The sequence below is a fragment of the Gavialis gangeticus genome, unplaced genomic scaffold (genome assembly GCF_001723915.1).
Source record: "Gavialis gangeticus isolate Ggan-Ray unplaced genomic scaffold, GavGan_comp1, whole genome shotgun sequence".
Lineage (NCBI taxonomy): Eukaryota > Metazoa > Chordata > Crocodylia > Gavialidae > Gavialis > Gavialis gangeticus.
The window spans coordinates 42,190,922-42,204,875 of NW_017728995.1; the positions used below are offsets into that span (position 1 = coordinate 42,190,922).

Consider the following 13,954-nt stretch of genomic DNA (forward strand, 5'->3'; position numbering starts at 1 on the left):
CTTTTTTAGGCTGCTATGGCAGCAGCATGGGAGAAGTTCCTGTCACTGCTGCTTCTCTCTGCTGTGGTCTAGGAAAAGCCCCCACCATCAAATGCTGCTGGAACCCACTCACCACAAAAAAGAAAACCCCCCACATTCATGGGCTAGATCAAGTGGCTCCATGGCCTGGATCCTACCTGCAAACCATAGATTACAACCCCCTAATATAGACTTTTCAGAGATTACAGGATCATCTACTATTCCTCTTTTGGTACTACGCACTAGCACCAGCTAGTCTTGGTTGGTTCTTTGGCACCATACAAGAACACTCAACTCAGCGGGTGATAAATCAGCTGCCCTGAATAAAACCTGGACTCTGTGCTACAGTTATAGGTTACTTCTGCAATTCTTATATCCAGAAAACCACCACTGATCACAGTGGAGTTTTGCTAGTATTGGGCCTTATACAAACCTCAATGAAAGCAACTGAAATATTCTCACAGACCCTTAAAGTGATAGACTGAGCCCATCACTATGATCTTCAGCATTACTTGCTTCATAATGAATGTATCAGATCAAAGTAGAGAAATAATGAGATGAATTGGGTTGAATAATACATAAAGAAAATGTTTCCATTCCGTGGACAATATCAGAATGAACTCTTTTTAAAAAAAATACATAATTAAAACTTAAAGCCAAAAGTAACATAACTGTAATGATATGCTGTTGGGAATGTGCATTCCCATTTCTATTTCCATCCTGATGTTAATCCTCATGCATTTAATTCTATTGTGCCTAGAGCATAGCCTGTTAGCCATTCTAGTATATAAGAATGTTGTTTACAATATTCTAGACTCTTTCTATGATTTTGCAAGCTGTTCTCTAGGTTGAAAACCTGTGTTTACATGTAGAAACCCACTAAAATCAGCTTGCAGGATGGAGACCAGTATTTGTAATTGGTCCTGGAAGGTACTGAAAACTGTCCCAGATTCCTAGAGTTGTTGTTTTCCTATTACAACAGAGGGAAAAAAAGAAAGAAAACTCATGGTATAATTATTGGAATATTATGATCCCTTTAGGAATGACATTTGGTAAGACATAAATACCATCTGAACTTGACAGAAGCAAACTGTAGTAATCCCACTGCAACAACTTAACAGAAATATCATTTTATTGATCTTAGAATGCAGTCCTTCTTAGCTGCTTAATAAAATTGGAATTATTAATAAAAGTAAATGCTGAATTATTCCACCAAAATACCAGCACAGCAAGGAGAAATGTCCTATATGATGTAATTTGCTCATGAACAGATTTACAAACAGACATGAAAATTCCTGGGCTACAAAGTGTGTGTTGTGTTTGTGCTGGGTTTTGTTTGGGTTTTTTTTCTTAATTAAAATTGAAGTATAGTCTGGATTGACATGTGTTGTTCGTATTGACATTTTGTTTTCTTTGTGTTTCAAAACTGCTCTCCATTTTATGTGTTTGTTTTTCAGAGAGCTTCTAACATGGATAAAAACACAACCAAGGCTGAGAGTGCATGGCTGTTCAGAATATGGTATGGATTTGATCACAAGTACCCTTTCATTCTTGTAAATCATAGGCAATAGTTGTATTACAAGGACAACCTTGAAAATGCTGGAGTCTAAATATTATCATTCTAATTTTACATATTCATGTTTTTATAGAAAGTACAGACTTTTTTATGAGGCGAAAATAATGAAAGAAGTTCAAAGACAGCCCAATAATAGGAAAGCAGAGTTGTAGCATTTTCCTAAATGAGTCAGTAGGGAATGAGATTGAATTGGGAGCATCTGCCTAGATCAAAGTTTTTAGTCAGTGTATTAAAACAAATTAATATTTTCTAATTCCAAGACAAAACTCTGGCAGGAGCAAGCCACTTGCAATATTATTTTATTCATACTTGGGAGTGAAGTCACTTTCAGGAAGGGCAAGGGCCTGAGCCTGTGTAAAGCTTGCTTATAACCAAACCACATGCAGGCCATCATGTGGTTTGGCCTGCATGTGGAAATGCAGCATTTGGAAATATAGCAATATAGCAGCATTTCCCAACCTTTTCTGCCCCATGGCACACTTACACAGTCTTTTCCACCCCACGCAACACCGGCTGAATGCAGAGCGGGGGGGAGGGGAGATGGTGAGAGGCCGAATGCGCAACCGGGGGTGGGAGGGTTACAGCATGGGTCCGGACAAGGCACGGTGGCAGTGTGGGGTGGCAGCGGCAGCACTGGCTGTAGCCACGCCTTTCTGGAAGCCACGCCCCCCAAGGTTCCCCAGCACACCTGGACATGTCCAACAGCACACCAGTGTGCCATGGCACACTGGGTGGGGAAACATTGATCTATAGCAAGGGAAGGTGCATAAAGCCTACCACATATAGAGTCCAGCCACAATCACCATCCTATGCTGTCTGTTTGCACAGCTTGGTGAAGTAGCTGCCCAAAAGAGTGCACAGAAGAGACCAAGCCCCCACTACCTCATCAGGCAAACAAGGGTACATGTTCTGTGTACCATGGGGCCTTCCAGTGGCCATAACGGTCCAATGAGAAACAATGGTGACCGATAGTCCTGCTGAAGCAGTACAGTTCCACCCTACCCCCATTCTAGCTGGTAAGGCAGGACAAGGAGCACCTGCTTCAGTGCGCCTTCTGTTGTCACAGTCCTATTAAACATGATTGAAAAAGGTAGGTATAAGTGCCATTGTGTGGGTGCCACTGATACGTCAGCATGAAAGTCGACTAAGAATTGGTTACTAAATGTTGTGGGGAGAGCACTAAGGATGTAATCCATTGAAGACAACAGGATTCCAAGGCTCACATACTAAATACACCAGCCCTGAAACTGTACTAATATGGTCCCAATACAGCTCCTTTTTTTCCATCATCCTGCCTTCATGTTTGAGCTTAAATCAACACTCATGGTATTTGAACTGCTGTATGTCTTTCTGCTGTGAACAACGGTGAGCTAGGATGAGATCGTGTTATGCTCCTCTTAGGTAAAGCATCAACTTATTAGAATTCCAACAAAGTTATCCCTCAGTAAGACTTCCAGCAAAGAAGACATAATTTTGGCTTTAAAACTATAAAAATATTGCTTCTACTAATTTATCAAAATAGTTTGAAGGGCCAAAAAGTAGTTAGAATTAAAACATTTTACTAAGATATGTTTTTTCTTTACAAGAACAGTTGGAAATTGTACATGAATGCAGTGAAAAGCAGAAGAACTTTACTGATGAGTGCCATTATAGCTGGTTTTAGAGACGCGCTGATTCCACTTTTTCAGAAGTGGCCAAGTTTGTAGCTGTGGGATGTTTTAAAGGCTAGGGATGGACATTACACATAAACCAATTTAAGTGATTAGAAACTGTTTTAAACCTGTAACAGAACAGAGGTTCAGTGCACATAAGCCAGTTTGAAAATGGCTGAAACTAGTTTGAGATAAACTTGGTTGAATGTAGTATCAGACTTAGCTGATTTGGGTCAAACCGGTTTATACAATGTGTGTCCCAGACCCTTTGCTGGTTTAAGCTAAAACAGATACCCCCAGCATCCCAGCATGCTCTTTGGGCTGGGCTGGGCTGGGCTGGGCTGGGCTGGGCTGGGCAGGACTGTCTGCTCCACAGCAGAGGTGGCCCCTCCCCTCTGCTCCCTGACTGGAGCTCCAGCAGACTTACAGTCACACCAGGGTCTGCTAGCTTACCCATGCCCCCTTCCCACTGCCTCCTCACCACTTGCTGCTTAACCAAGGAACCCTTCTTTCTCTCTCCCACAGCACAGACTGTAGCCAGCATGTGGTATGCTAGCTAATGCTGTATAAGGCAGATAGGACAGTGTCTGCTTAGGGCTTTTTGGAGGTAATCCACAGCTCAGATGGTAATGTCCCTGCATTCCTTCCTTTGGAAAAAGCTGTTTAAGAAGAGCTTGTGCACCCACCTGGTATAGGTGCTCTCTAGTGGTGTTGGAGCACACATCCAGTTTAGGCCTTGGGGCGTGTCCTCAAGACTTGGGTGTTGGGCTGCATTCGACCCTGAGGGAGGTCCCAGCACTCTCCTGCCATGACTTGATATTCTGTCCAGTAGCAGGCCTCCCCCTCGCAGAAAGTTGCAAACTGGGCGCTGCTCCTTGCGGGCGTTCTTGGGGCTCCACCTCCCCTACACCCCAGCCACACGCCAGCCTTCAGGACAACAAGGTGATGGGTTGCCGGCTTGCCTCTTTGGTGTTACCTCCTGTTCTTGTCCTCCCCTGCCCGTCTCTCCATGTCTTTCTTTGCCCCGGGTGTCTACAGGGTGTGGGACCGGTCTTGCCTCGACCTCCACCTTGACCCTACCTCTGAGCCTTTGGGTTCACTGAGACTGCTTCTGTTCCTCTTGACCCTTTGGGTCAATTGGGGATGCTTCCCCGGTTTGGGCTCTGCTTGCCCTTCAAGATACCTATGTGAACAAAGAAAAAAAAGAAAAGGTAGAAAAGAAAGGAACAGTTGGGGTTCGGGTGACAGCCCACCCCACTCACAGTTCCAGCATCTGTGGCCATCAGGATCCCTTGACACTGTCCTCTTTGGCCCAGCTGTCCTGCCGAACCGGGTGTTTACCCTTTTAAGAGGGCTGGGACCCTTCTGGTGGGCACCTGTCCGGACTCCTGCCAATCTCCTTCTTTGATGATCCTGGAACCCCGGGGGCAGCGTCGCACCCTATCCTGGGTTTAGCTGCTACCCCCCCCCCTTGTTACCCTGCTTTTAAATCCACCGGGCAGTGGTTTTTGGTGACGGCACCTGCCAGTGTTGCTCCCAGCCTCAAATAAAAGCGGTTGATGAACCATGCTGGCAGCTCTTCTCAGTGCAGCGCATCTTTTCGTGTCAGAGGTAAGTAAGCCCCCTCCTTAGGGCTTTTAGTTTTCTTTTTCTGGGGGCTTACCCCAGCCTTGGCTCTTGCCATGGGAGGGGTTCCCAGGACCTCCATTTGTGTCCCCCTGGGACAGCTGTAATGAATGAGGCTTTGTTTTCTGATGAGGTGTTAAATGCTGATAACAGAGCTGATCAATGCTCTGTTATCAAGGGAGGGACCCCTCCCTAATCACAGTGTCCTGTTATTAGGGAGGACACTGTGATTGATGAGGGCCTGGCCACGTCCCCATCAGCTCAGCCTTGTAGAAGGGAAGGGGGGGGCTGCTGTAGTGCCCCCCGGCTTCTAGCCTGAGCCACTGCAGGCATGTGCTTGCATTTCTGGGGTGTCTGTCTGGTTATAAAACTGATTTAGCCTAGCCAGGTTAAACTAACATGCAAAGATTGAATCAATTCAGGCTCAGGCTTTTTGAATGTCTGTCCCTAGCCAGAGTATAAAACACTACAGATCAGTAGGGAGGAAAGAAAAGGCTAGAAAAGAAAAATATTTGAGAGAGACTGGGGACAGGAATGGGAAGTGAAGAAAAAAGAGTTTCATGAAAGAAGGAAAAGAAAACAAATTTGAGGTAGAAACATCTAATAATAGGAAAGCTGGAGAGTAGGGACTGAAGGAGAAGAAAGGGGAAAAAATGTGAAAAAGGCAGAAGACAGAGCAACAGACATGAAAGGGTTATGGAAAAGGCGACGTGCAGAGAACCCAGGACAAAAATTAGTGAAAAATAAAAGGAAATATGGGAAAAAATCTGTTTGTTTTTTTTAAATGGTGAGAGAGGATAGGAAATAATTGACTCAATGATCCTGGTTGCTATGAAGCTGGCAGGGTAAGTTCTCCTACTGTTATCTTTTTGGAGGTATCCTACCTGATATAGAAATACAAAAGGGAAAACAGATGTAGTTCTTGAATTCAGAACAGTAACTTTTTGTTCACATTCAGTTTAGAAAGTTTGCTCTGTAAGGTTTGGGGCTGGAGGGTGAAAAACTGTTTTACTTTCTAAGTTCTTTTTAAGAGATTCTGAAAATGAAAAACAACATATACCTTTAAACGGTAATCTCCTATATTCTGGTAATAAACTTTTTGCAATGTTATCTTTCTCAAAGACTGTAGCCATCCCATTATCCTACAAATGTATTTTAATTAAAATATCATTTTTACATCTTTTTATGGTGAATACTTGCATTCAAATCCCTGCAGAGTGTAACAGTTTCACCCATTTAATGCCTGGACTGACAGTTCTGAACATTTCTACTGTGGGTCACTATTCTGTTTCTGAAAGATGTTTCTGTTCCTCTGAAAGAGAAAAATTATATTCCCAAACTTTTCTTCAGTGTCTATGTCCTTCTCTTAGCAATGTTATAGAGTTGTGCTGATGAATGTAAAAGAAAAACTTAATACAATTGTCATGTAGGATGGTATTTATACCCAATATAGGACTACACAATGAATTGTGATAAAGACTTTAAAGAAAAGATAGTGAAATGTAATCTTCTGCCTGGTTATACGTATAGGAAGAGTCCCTGCCTGTGACATTTCTATAGCCTGATACTTGCTCTGAGGCATTAACACACATCTACCCACTCTTCTGGTAATAATATCCCTTATGTCTGTTTATTTCATGGGGGAAGGGGAAGCATAATTGCAGCAATCACAAGGGTGTTGTGCTTCTTGCTGTGATTCTGCATGATTTCCACTTACTTAAGTGTTTCTAGACAATAGTAACACACAACATTACAGTGAAAATTTAAAGAAAACCTGAAATTGACTTGGAGACTGAATTTACAATGTTGTTTCTAAAAACAATATGGGCTGATCCAAAGCCAAATGGAATCAATAGCTGTCTTTTCATTTATGTCAAATATCTTTCAATAACATCCTAGATACATAAAAAATATGCATCTTATCCTAATACTAAGATTAATATCAGAGGAATAATTTCAGTTTCTAAAGATTCAGTTTCTAAAGGTTTTTTGGGTTGTTGTTTTTTTGCCTCCATGCTGCAAGTAGGTACAGAACATGATAAAACATTTGATATTTTGATTTGGCTAAATGTCAGTGAGTTCATCTCTGCATTAATATCTTACAGCCTAGCGTGTGAGCATTCAAACCTGTAACGTAATAGAAAGGGCTGATGGGGAGGAACAGTAGGGGAAAAAGCATTAAATATTTCAAAAATATGTTTAAGATAGTAGGATTGAAGAATCTGTGACATTATAGATCTGATATGCTGTTACCCTTTTAATTTCCTTCAAGGGCAGTTAATTCATTTGCATCTAATATAGCAAGCTGTAATTAATACATACATGCATAAACAGTGTTTCTGATTCTATAAGAAAGCGGGTCATTTTTTATATTTTGTGCCACCTAGTGTACATAGGCAGAGTCCAAACTAAGAACAGAGTGAATGTGCTCTTTGCTAGGAACATCCCAGGAAAGGAAATGTGGCTCACAAAAGAAAAAAATTCCTCTCTGGTCTGTCTGCTCAAGGGTGATAACAGTCCAGTCTGCTCCTGACAGGAAACCAGGTCACATCTTCTAAATATACTATTGAACTGGCTGGCAAGTAGGACCGAAGAGTAAAAGCTCCACTTATTCCTACACCTCTTCATCCCTTTGCTTGCATATATCCTCTTTAGAGCATACCATGTGCATTTATTTCTGCCTGCAAGATACTCAAGATATGGGTAGCCTGCACAGAAGTGAAAGGGGATTGCTACTCAGCTATGTAGACGTATAGTTCAAGTTGCAGTTTAGCCTTAAAAATGAGGACAAATGTTAACACTTTGGACAGGTGTCTTAAAAACAACTTCTACCACTTGTTTTTTCTACTAACCTGGTGGTTTAAGTTCAACCAATCCATTTCGGTTGGACATAGTTTTCTAGCAGGCTTTTCATCCACTAACTTTTCCCTCAATTTTCTTGTGCTCACATAGGGCATTTTAACACATGCTTCAGGAGGTGCATGGGGTGCTTTAATTAGCAAGCTGTGTTAATTCAAACCACCAGAGTGCCACATGTATCAGCATCCCACACACTGAAAAATGGTGGTGGTGCGCTTTGAACTAAAGTTGATCAAACAAATGTTAGTTCAAAGCGTCCTGTCACCATTTTTTGGCATGGGGACACTGATGCATGTGATGCTAGTGTCTGCTGGAGTACATTTATTTTTATGCTTCAGAAGACTCAATTAATTGAGTCTGCTCCGACATGCTGGATTTCAAGCATGTCAGAGCCAACTCCCTGCATGTCTGTAGGAGCCCATAATTATCATTTACACCTGTTGGATCATTTTGCCCTCTCTATGACCACAAGGGGCCTTACCACCTATTCTCTGGCATCTCCTCTGCAGGAAGACAGGGCACAATGAGGGGATAAGGTAAATTTGGGATAGATTAAGCAAACCAATGGTGAAGTTGTAGGGACAGAAGAAAGGAAATGTAGGAAAACATATTTGCATTAAAAAAATCATATTTATGACAGAGCTTGCCATGCTGATTCTATGTGCTTTTAATGGAAAAGTTCTCTGTACAACAAAACACATTGAAAGTTAGAGTGAGGAACAATATAGCAAAGCAGAGGACAAGATACAGCAAGACCACAGTAGCAATAATGGAATGAAGGAAAAGGAAGAACAAAGGCAAGGAATGAATAGTATGTTTCTTTTTATTACCTAGTGATAAGTTTGTTATGGGTTTGGTCTGAGGCCCAGCCCATAGCTGGAACTGATTGTTTCCTAACAAGAGGGTGGGAGCTCAATGTGGTACTCTCAGAGTTCATACAGAAGTTCAGGCAGCTTTTTGGGGAGGCACTCGAACTATGGTACTTTACACATAGTGCCATGGGTTAGAGCACCATTGAACCCAACAGGTGTTCACCTGTTGGGTGGCAGGGGAGAGGGGATCAGAGCCTTCATTCCCAGGCCAGTAGGCAGGGGCCCTCCAGCAGCCTACTGAACATTAGTTGTGTTGTGACTACAGAAAGCTTTTGGAGACTTCATTGCTGAAAAATGTAACTTTTATACACACCCTCAAACTGGACAATGGACTGCCAAGCATGCGCTATTCTTATCCTTAATGATATGGACAGGAGACAGCCTCTGAGAAAGAAAAAGGTTTTTAAAAACATATCAAAAGGCCTGAGTTGTGGCAAGTAAAGAATTCTGGTCTTTGCAGTGTTCTAACTACAGGCCCAATTCTTCCTTTTGGGCTACTCAGGGATCCTATATATGAGCATGGAGACTGCTCCAATGTGTTGGAATTCCAGAGTGTCGGAGCAGACTCAATTAATCAAGTCTACTGGGCTTGGGACAGAAGTTACACATAGACTGATTTAAGTGATCAGAAACCGGTTTAAACCTGTGACAGAACAGAAGTTCAGTGCACATAAACCACTTTCAAAATAGCTAAAAGTGGTTTAAGATAAATCTATTTGAATGCAGTATCAGACTTAACTGATTTAGGTCAAACTGGTTTATGGAACTTCTATCTCACACCCCTGCCTGGTGTAAGTTAACTCACAGTCCCCCAGCATCCCAGGATGCTTTGTAGTCCTTGGCTGAGCTGGGCTGTATGCTCCAGTAGAGCAGGGTTGGCCCCAACTCTCTCCTCCCTCATCAAACCACTATCACTGGTCCAGCTAGCTGAAAAGGGGGTGGGCATAGCAAATTCTGTTCCAGAGTGCCGGTAGCCTGAGGGGCCCCAGCAAGTAGCCATGGGACTCCAGCTGGGGTCTGCCTGGCAGAGGGACAGCAGCCCTTGCCAGACATCCCCAGCCCCCCATCCTGGGTTACTGCTTGAGCGGCAGGAGCATGGGGGCAGGAGAGTGTGTGGTGCTGTAGGTTCTTGAATTCTTCTTTCACTGTCTTTAACAGCTGTTCCTTTTGTTGTGTCTCTTTAGTTAAAGCTTTTCATGTCCATAGTAATCCTTCCAGAGTGATTCGTTACCTTGTCTTTTTATTCATCTAGGGTTTATGCCCAGAGAGGACCACTGGTCACAAAATTGTACAAATGCATCTGGTCCACAGAATATATCCTTACTCCAAAAACCTGCAGCTGTTTTTCGTATCACCCACTTTTCTAGTTCCAATAGCAATTTTCTCACCAAGCCTACCATATCAAGTCAGTCCAAAAAAGGGGGAAAGCTCCTGAATTCCAACTTAATCTGTGCTTCCTCCTTCGCAAAACCAGTTTGGCAAATTTAAATGACTGAGCTTCCATGCTCCTGGAACAAATTTTGCAATCCTTAGCAGCTCTAAGTTCAAGCAGCCTCCAATTTCTAAGTCCAGTGTTCAACAAAATTTCCAAGTGCTGTGCACAATAAAGGCTCTCAATCCAAGCAAATTCAGTAGTACCCACCCAGGGAAGGGAGAACTCCAGTGTTCCTGTGGTGAGCGGGGGTGAGGAGACCGGGAGTTCCTGACAAGGGTTGCTGCCCTCTTCCCCCTCCAAGCACACTCTGGATGTGGATTGTGCAGGCCAGGGTTGGGGTTTAAACCCCCACCCCCATCATACTCAGCCTGCCGGGGCCTGGCCACACACCATCCACCTCCCCCAGCTCAGCTTCCCTCCAGGCTTCCAGCCACTGCAGAAGGGAGGGGAGGGCTTGCTCTAGTGCCCCCCCAGCTTCTAGCCTGCACCACTTCAGGAATGTCACTACATTTCCAGAATCAAAAGTCAATATCTATTCACTTGCTTCTTGGATCAGTCTACACAGGTTAGACTATCCTGCAAAGATTGAATCAATTCAAGCTCAGGATTTTTGACTGTCTGTACTTAGCCCCTGGAGCATGGCAATTGCCGGATTCCAGCAGCCTCCTGTGTCTTGTATATCAGCATTCCTGTGCTTAAAAATGGCAGCAGGGGCACTTGTACTAAAGCAATGAGCTTTAGTTCAAGCACCATCATCACCATTTTTAAGCATACAGACACTGATACATAAGACACAGTGGCGTTTTAATTACAGCGGCTCTTGAAGCCATTCTAATTAAAACACCAACTCCAGAGCATATGTAATAGTACCCTCAAAGACCTAATGGTGTATTTTTAAAAGGTATTCAAGTGCCTAATAGAAATTAGGCACATGAATACATTTTGCAGATGTGGTCCAAGTGCATTCCATTTGGACCTCCTAAGACAAACTACTTTGAAGGGGGAAGGTGGAGGAACATTGCCTCTGCCCTTTTATAGATTTCCACTAAACTCAAGGGGCACATGCCTTGTTAGGCTGAAGAAATAAAACAGTGCTCAGAAACAGAAACAGGACTCTGGAACTGAGCAGATCAACTTTGGTTCATACATTGGTCCATATTGTATCAGCACCAATAAAAGAAAAATTGACATTATTAGCAATCAGCTTTTTTTGGCTGATGTGACCAATTATGTTGCTGCTGAATGCTGCATGCATGCGTGCAACCACTGCATACACGCAGCCAGCCCGACAGCTTGGAGAGCAGTGTCTGGCTGGTAAGTAGGTTGAGGGGAGAAGGGGCAGGGGGAGGGAAGGGGCATAGGAGGGCAGATTGAGGCCCCTGCAGTGAGGGATGGAGTGGGGCTGGGCCCAGCTGGGGCAGGGCATGGGATGGAGCCACAAGCGGCTCATCTGGGGGACACAGAGAGGCGGTGCAGCTTACACCACTGGTGCACCCCCAGGGAAGGCATAGGGTCATGTGACCCCAGGATCTGTATGGGGGGAAAGGGCAGGCTGCTGCTGTGGGCCGGGGCCAGGGGTGGCACCAGGCTTTTCCGAGCACAGGGAGCCTGGCCCAGGGCTGTGCTTGGGCCAGGTGGTGGTTGTGCTGGGAAGGGGGCATTGGCCCCCTATAACCCCCCTCCCAGCACCACCAACTGCCCTAATTGCAGCCCTGGCCCAACCCCCCCGAACCAGAAAGAGCCTGGCGCTGCCCCTGGCCCCAACCCACAGCGGAAACCCACTCTCAGCCCATGCACAGATCTTGGGGGCACATGCTCCCATGCCTTTCCCAGGCATGCACGCAGTAGTGGGAGCCACACCCCCTACCCACCCCACACGTGCCAGACAAGCTTCTCATGCTTCTGTCCAGCACCCCCCCTGGCAGGCGGGACAGTGCCTGCTGCAGTCCCAGCCCCAGTCCCTCCCTCACCACAGGGGCCTTGCTCAGTCCTCCCTATACCTCTTCCCTTCCAACATACTTACCAGCTGGATGCTGTTCTCCAAGATGCTGGGCTGCATATTGGCAATCAGATTGGTATAGGCCAATATGGCTTGTTAATAATCAGCCATCAGTATCAGGCCAAAAAATCTTTATCGGTGCACCCCTAATTTATACTAAAGCCACTATTAATTGTTGTTCTGATGAATTCCCTTCAGTGTAAAGGAAATGCCATGGCCCTTTCACTTAACATGAACCAGCCAAAAGAACATTTTTCGATTACTTTAAAAGATTATCCTGCTTAATTTCCCAGATTCTGTTGTCCTGTTTTCTCTTCCTATGTTTTGTATGTGAGCAAAATACAAGTGATGGCTGCTTATGAAATAAAATACATGTCATACAGTAGTTATGTAGTAGTTAAAAGGCTTTTCATTTTCTTACCAAAAGCAATGGTGTACATTTCGGGGGGAAGAAGGGAGAGTGGAATGACAATGAAAAGGAATTTCATCATCTTAAGATCTTCAGGTGAACTTTCCCTGCATGAAAAATTGTCACTGCCATAACAGACACAGATAGCTTGAAAAGAAATGTGAAGTTGCTATAGCAATGTCTTTTGCCCACTGTTTTCACCATTCTGGTTGGAAAATGAAGAGTTTCTTAATTACTAAAATTCTTAGTTGGATGCTGGTAATAGCCTGAACCTTTTTGAAGCTGAAAGGTACCAGACCACTTAGCAATAAAATTATCAGCAGTAGTACCAGCACAGCAGCATGTAAGGGCCCTACCCATGAACCAGGAACACACTGTGCTAGATACTGTAAAACACAACAAAAAGCTTGGTCATACCCCAGGGATCTTAGAATCAATCTAGGACAAGAAACAGCAGAGGATGCATTTTATCCAGTGACTCAATACATGGATAGCATTGGGAACAAGCTCTCCTTCTGGTCCTAATGACTCCTTCTTTTTCACTTAGTGGTGCAGCTTCACAGGGAGAGGAGTGGAGGATGTACTCGGCCCTTCCTAGTCTACACACTAGTGGCTAAAGCACTTCCCAGAAAGTGAAGATGAAATCGAAATCCCTGGGGGAGAGGACGAGAGAGCTGTGCCTTTCCAGAAGGCATTCCTATTCCTTCTGGAGCATTGCTTAGCTGACCATTGAGACAGAATGAGAGAACGGTGCATCTCTGAAGGAACAAGATGCATTCTGGATGTAAGATGTATACTTTGTGGGCTAGCAGTAGTGGCAGAGACTTTAAGGTGAATAGGAACTGGGCCTCAATATTTCCTATAAACTACTTAAAATAATGAACTTGTAGGATGTGATGAAGCAGGGACTCTCCTCTCCTCAGTCACATTAGCTGAGGTTGAAAAAAAAACTTCTGTTCCCATCAGTGTTGAGGTTTTTCCTTCTACTTCCCCCACCATTGCTGTGCGCTGATAAGTTTTGACAATGCATCTTCCTTGGGGTGAGAGAAGACTTCTCTTTTCTTGATAGGATTTTCACTTTTGTATGTGATCTACCTGCTGTAAGACAGTCTCTGGAATGGACAGTTTCTTGAACTCTTCTTAGCTGCCTGTCAACTAACCTGGAAAGAATTAGCCCCCTAATTGGATATTAGAGGCCCTACTCCCAAAGAACAAAAAAGCATGACCAGTAGTTTAAGGTGTTGTGTAGCCCACTGCCAAAAATGAACAGTCCCTTGAATACTGAGGAGCTGAAGAAGCCAACTCTATCAGGGTTTCACAAACACTGCATCAGAAGAGTAGATTTTGGGCAAGATAATGTAGGGCTCCCTGAAAAAAATTACCAACAACAGCCAGTTCAGTCTCCATGACTTGGTTCAGTCTCTTTGTAGGCAGATGATCCAGCTTAATGCAATTGCCAATGCAAATTTTTTGTTCTTTTTAACTATAAAAATAATCAGTATATCTGA

General features: G+C 43.9%; 1 protein-coding gene across 1 annotated transcript in view; it reads left to right on the plus strand.

Moving 5' to 3' along the window:
• Positions 1-13,954, plus strand: part of SLC9A9 (solute carrier family 9 member A9) — a 491,595-nt gene that overhangs the window by 380,369 nt on the left and 97,272 nt on the right. Inside the window, exon 14 of the mRNA XM_019503549.1 lies at positions 1,476-1,555. Coding sequence (XP_019359094.1) covers positions 1,476-1,555 — 80 coding nt within the window. The remainder of the gene's footprint in view (positions 1-1,475; positions 1,556-13,954) is intronic.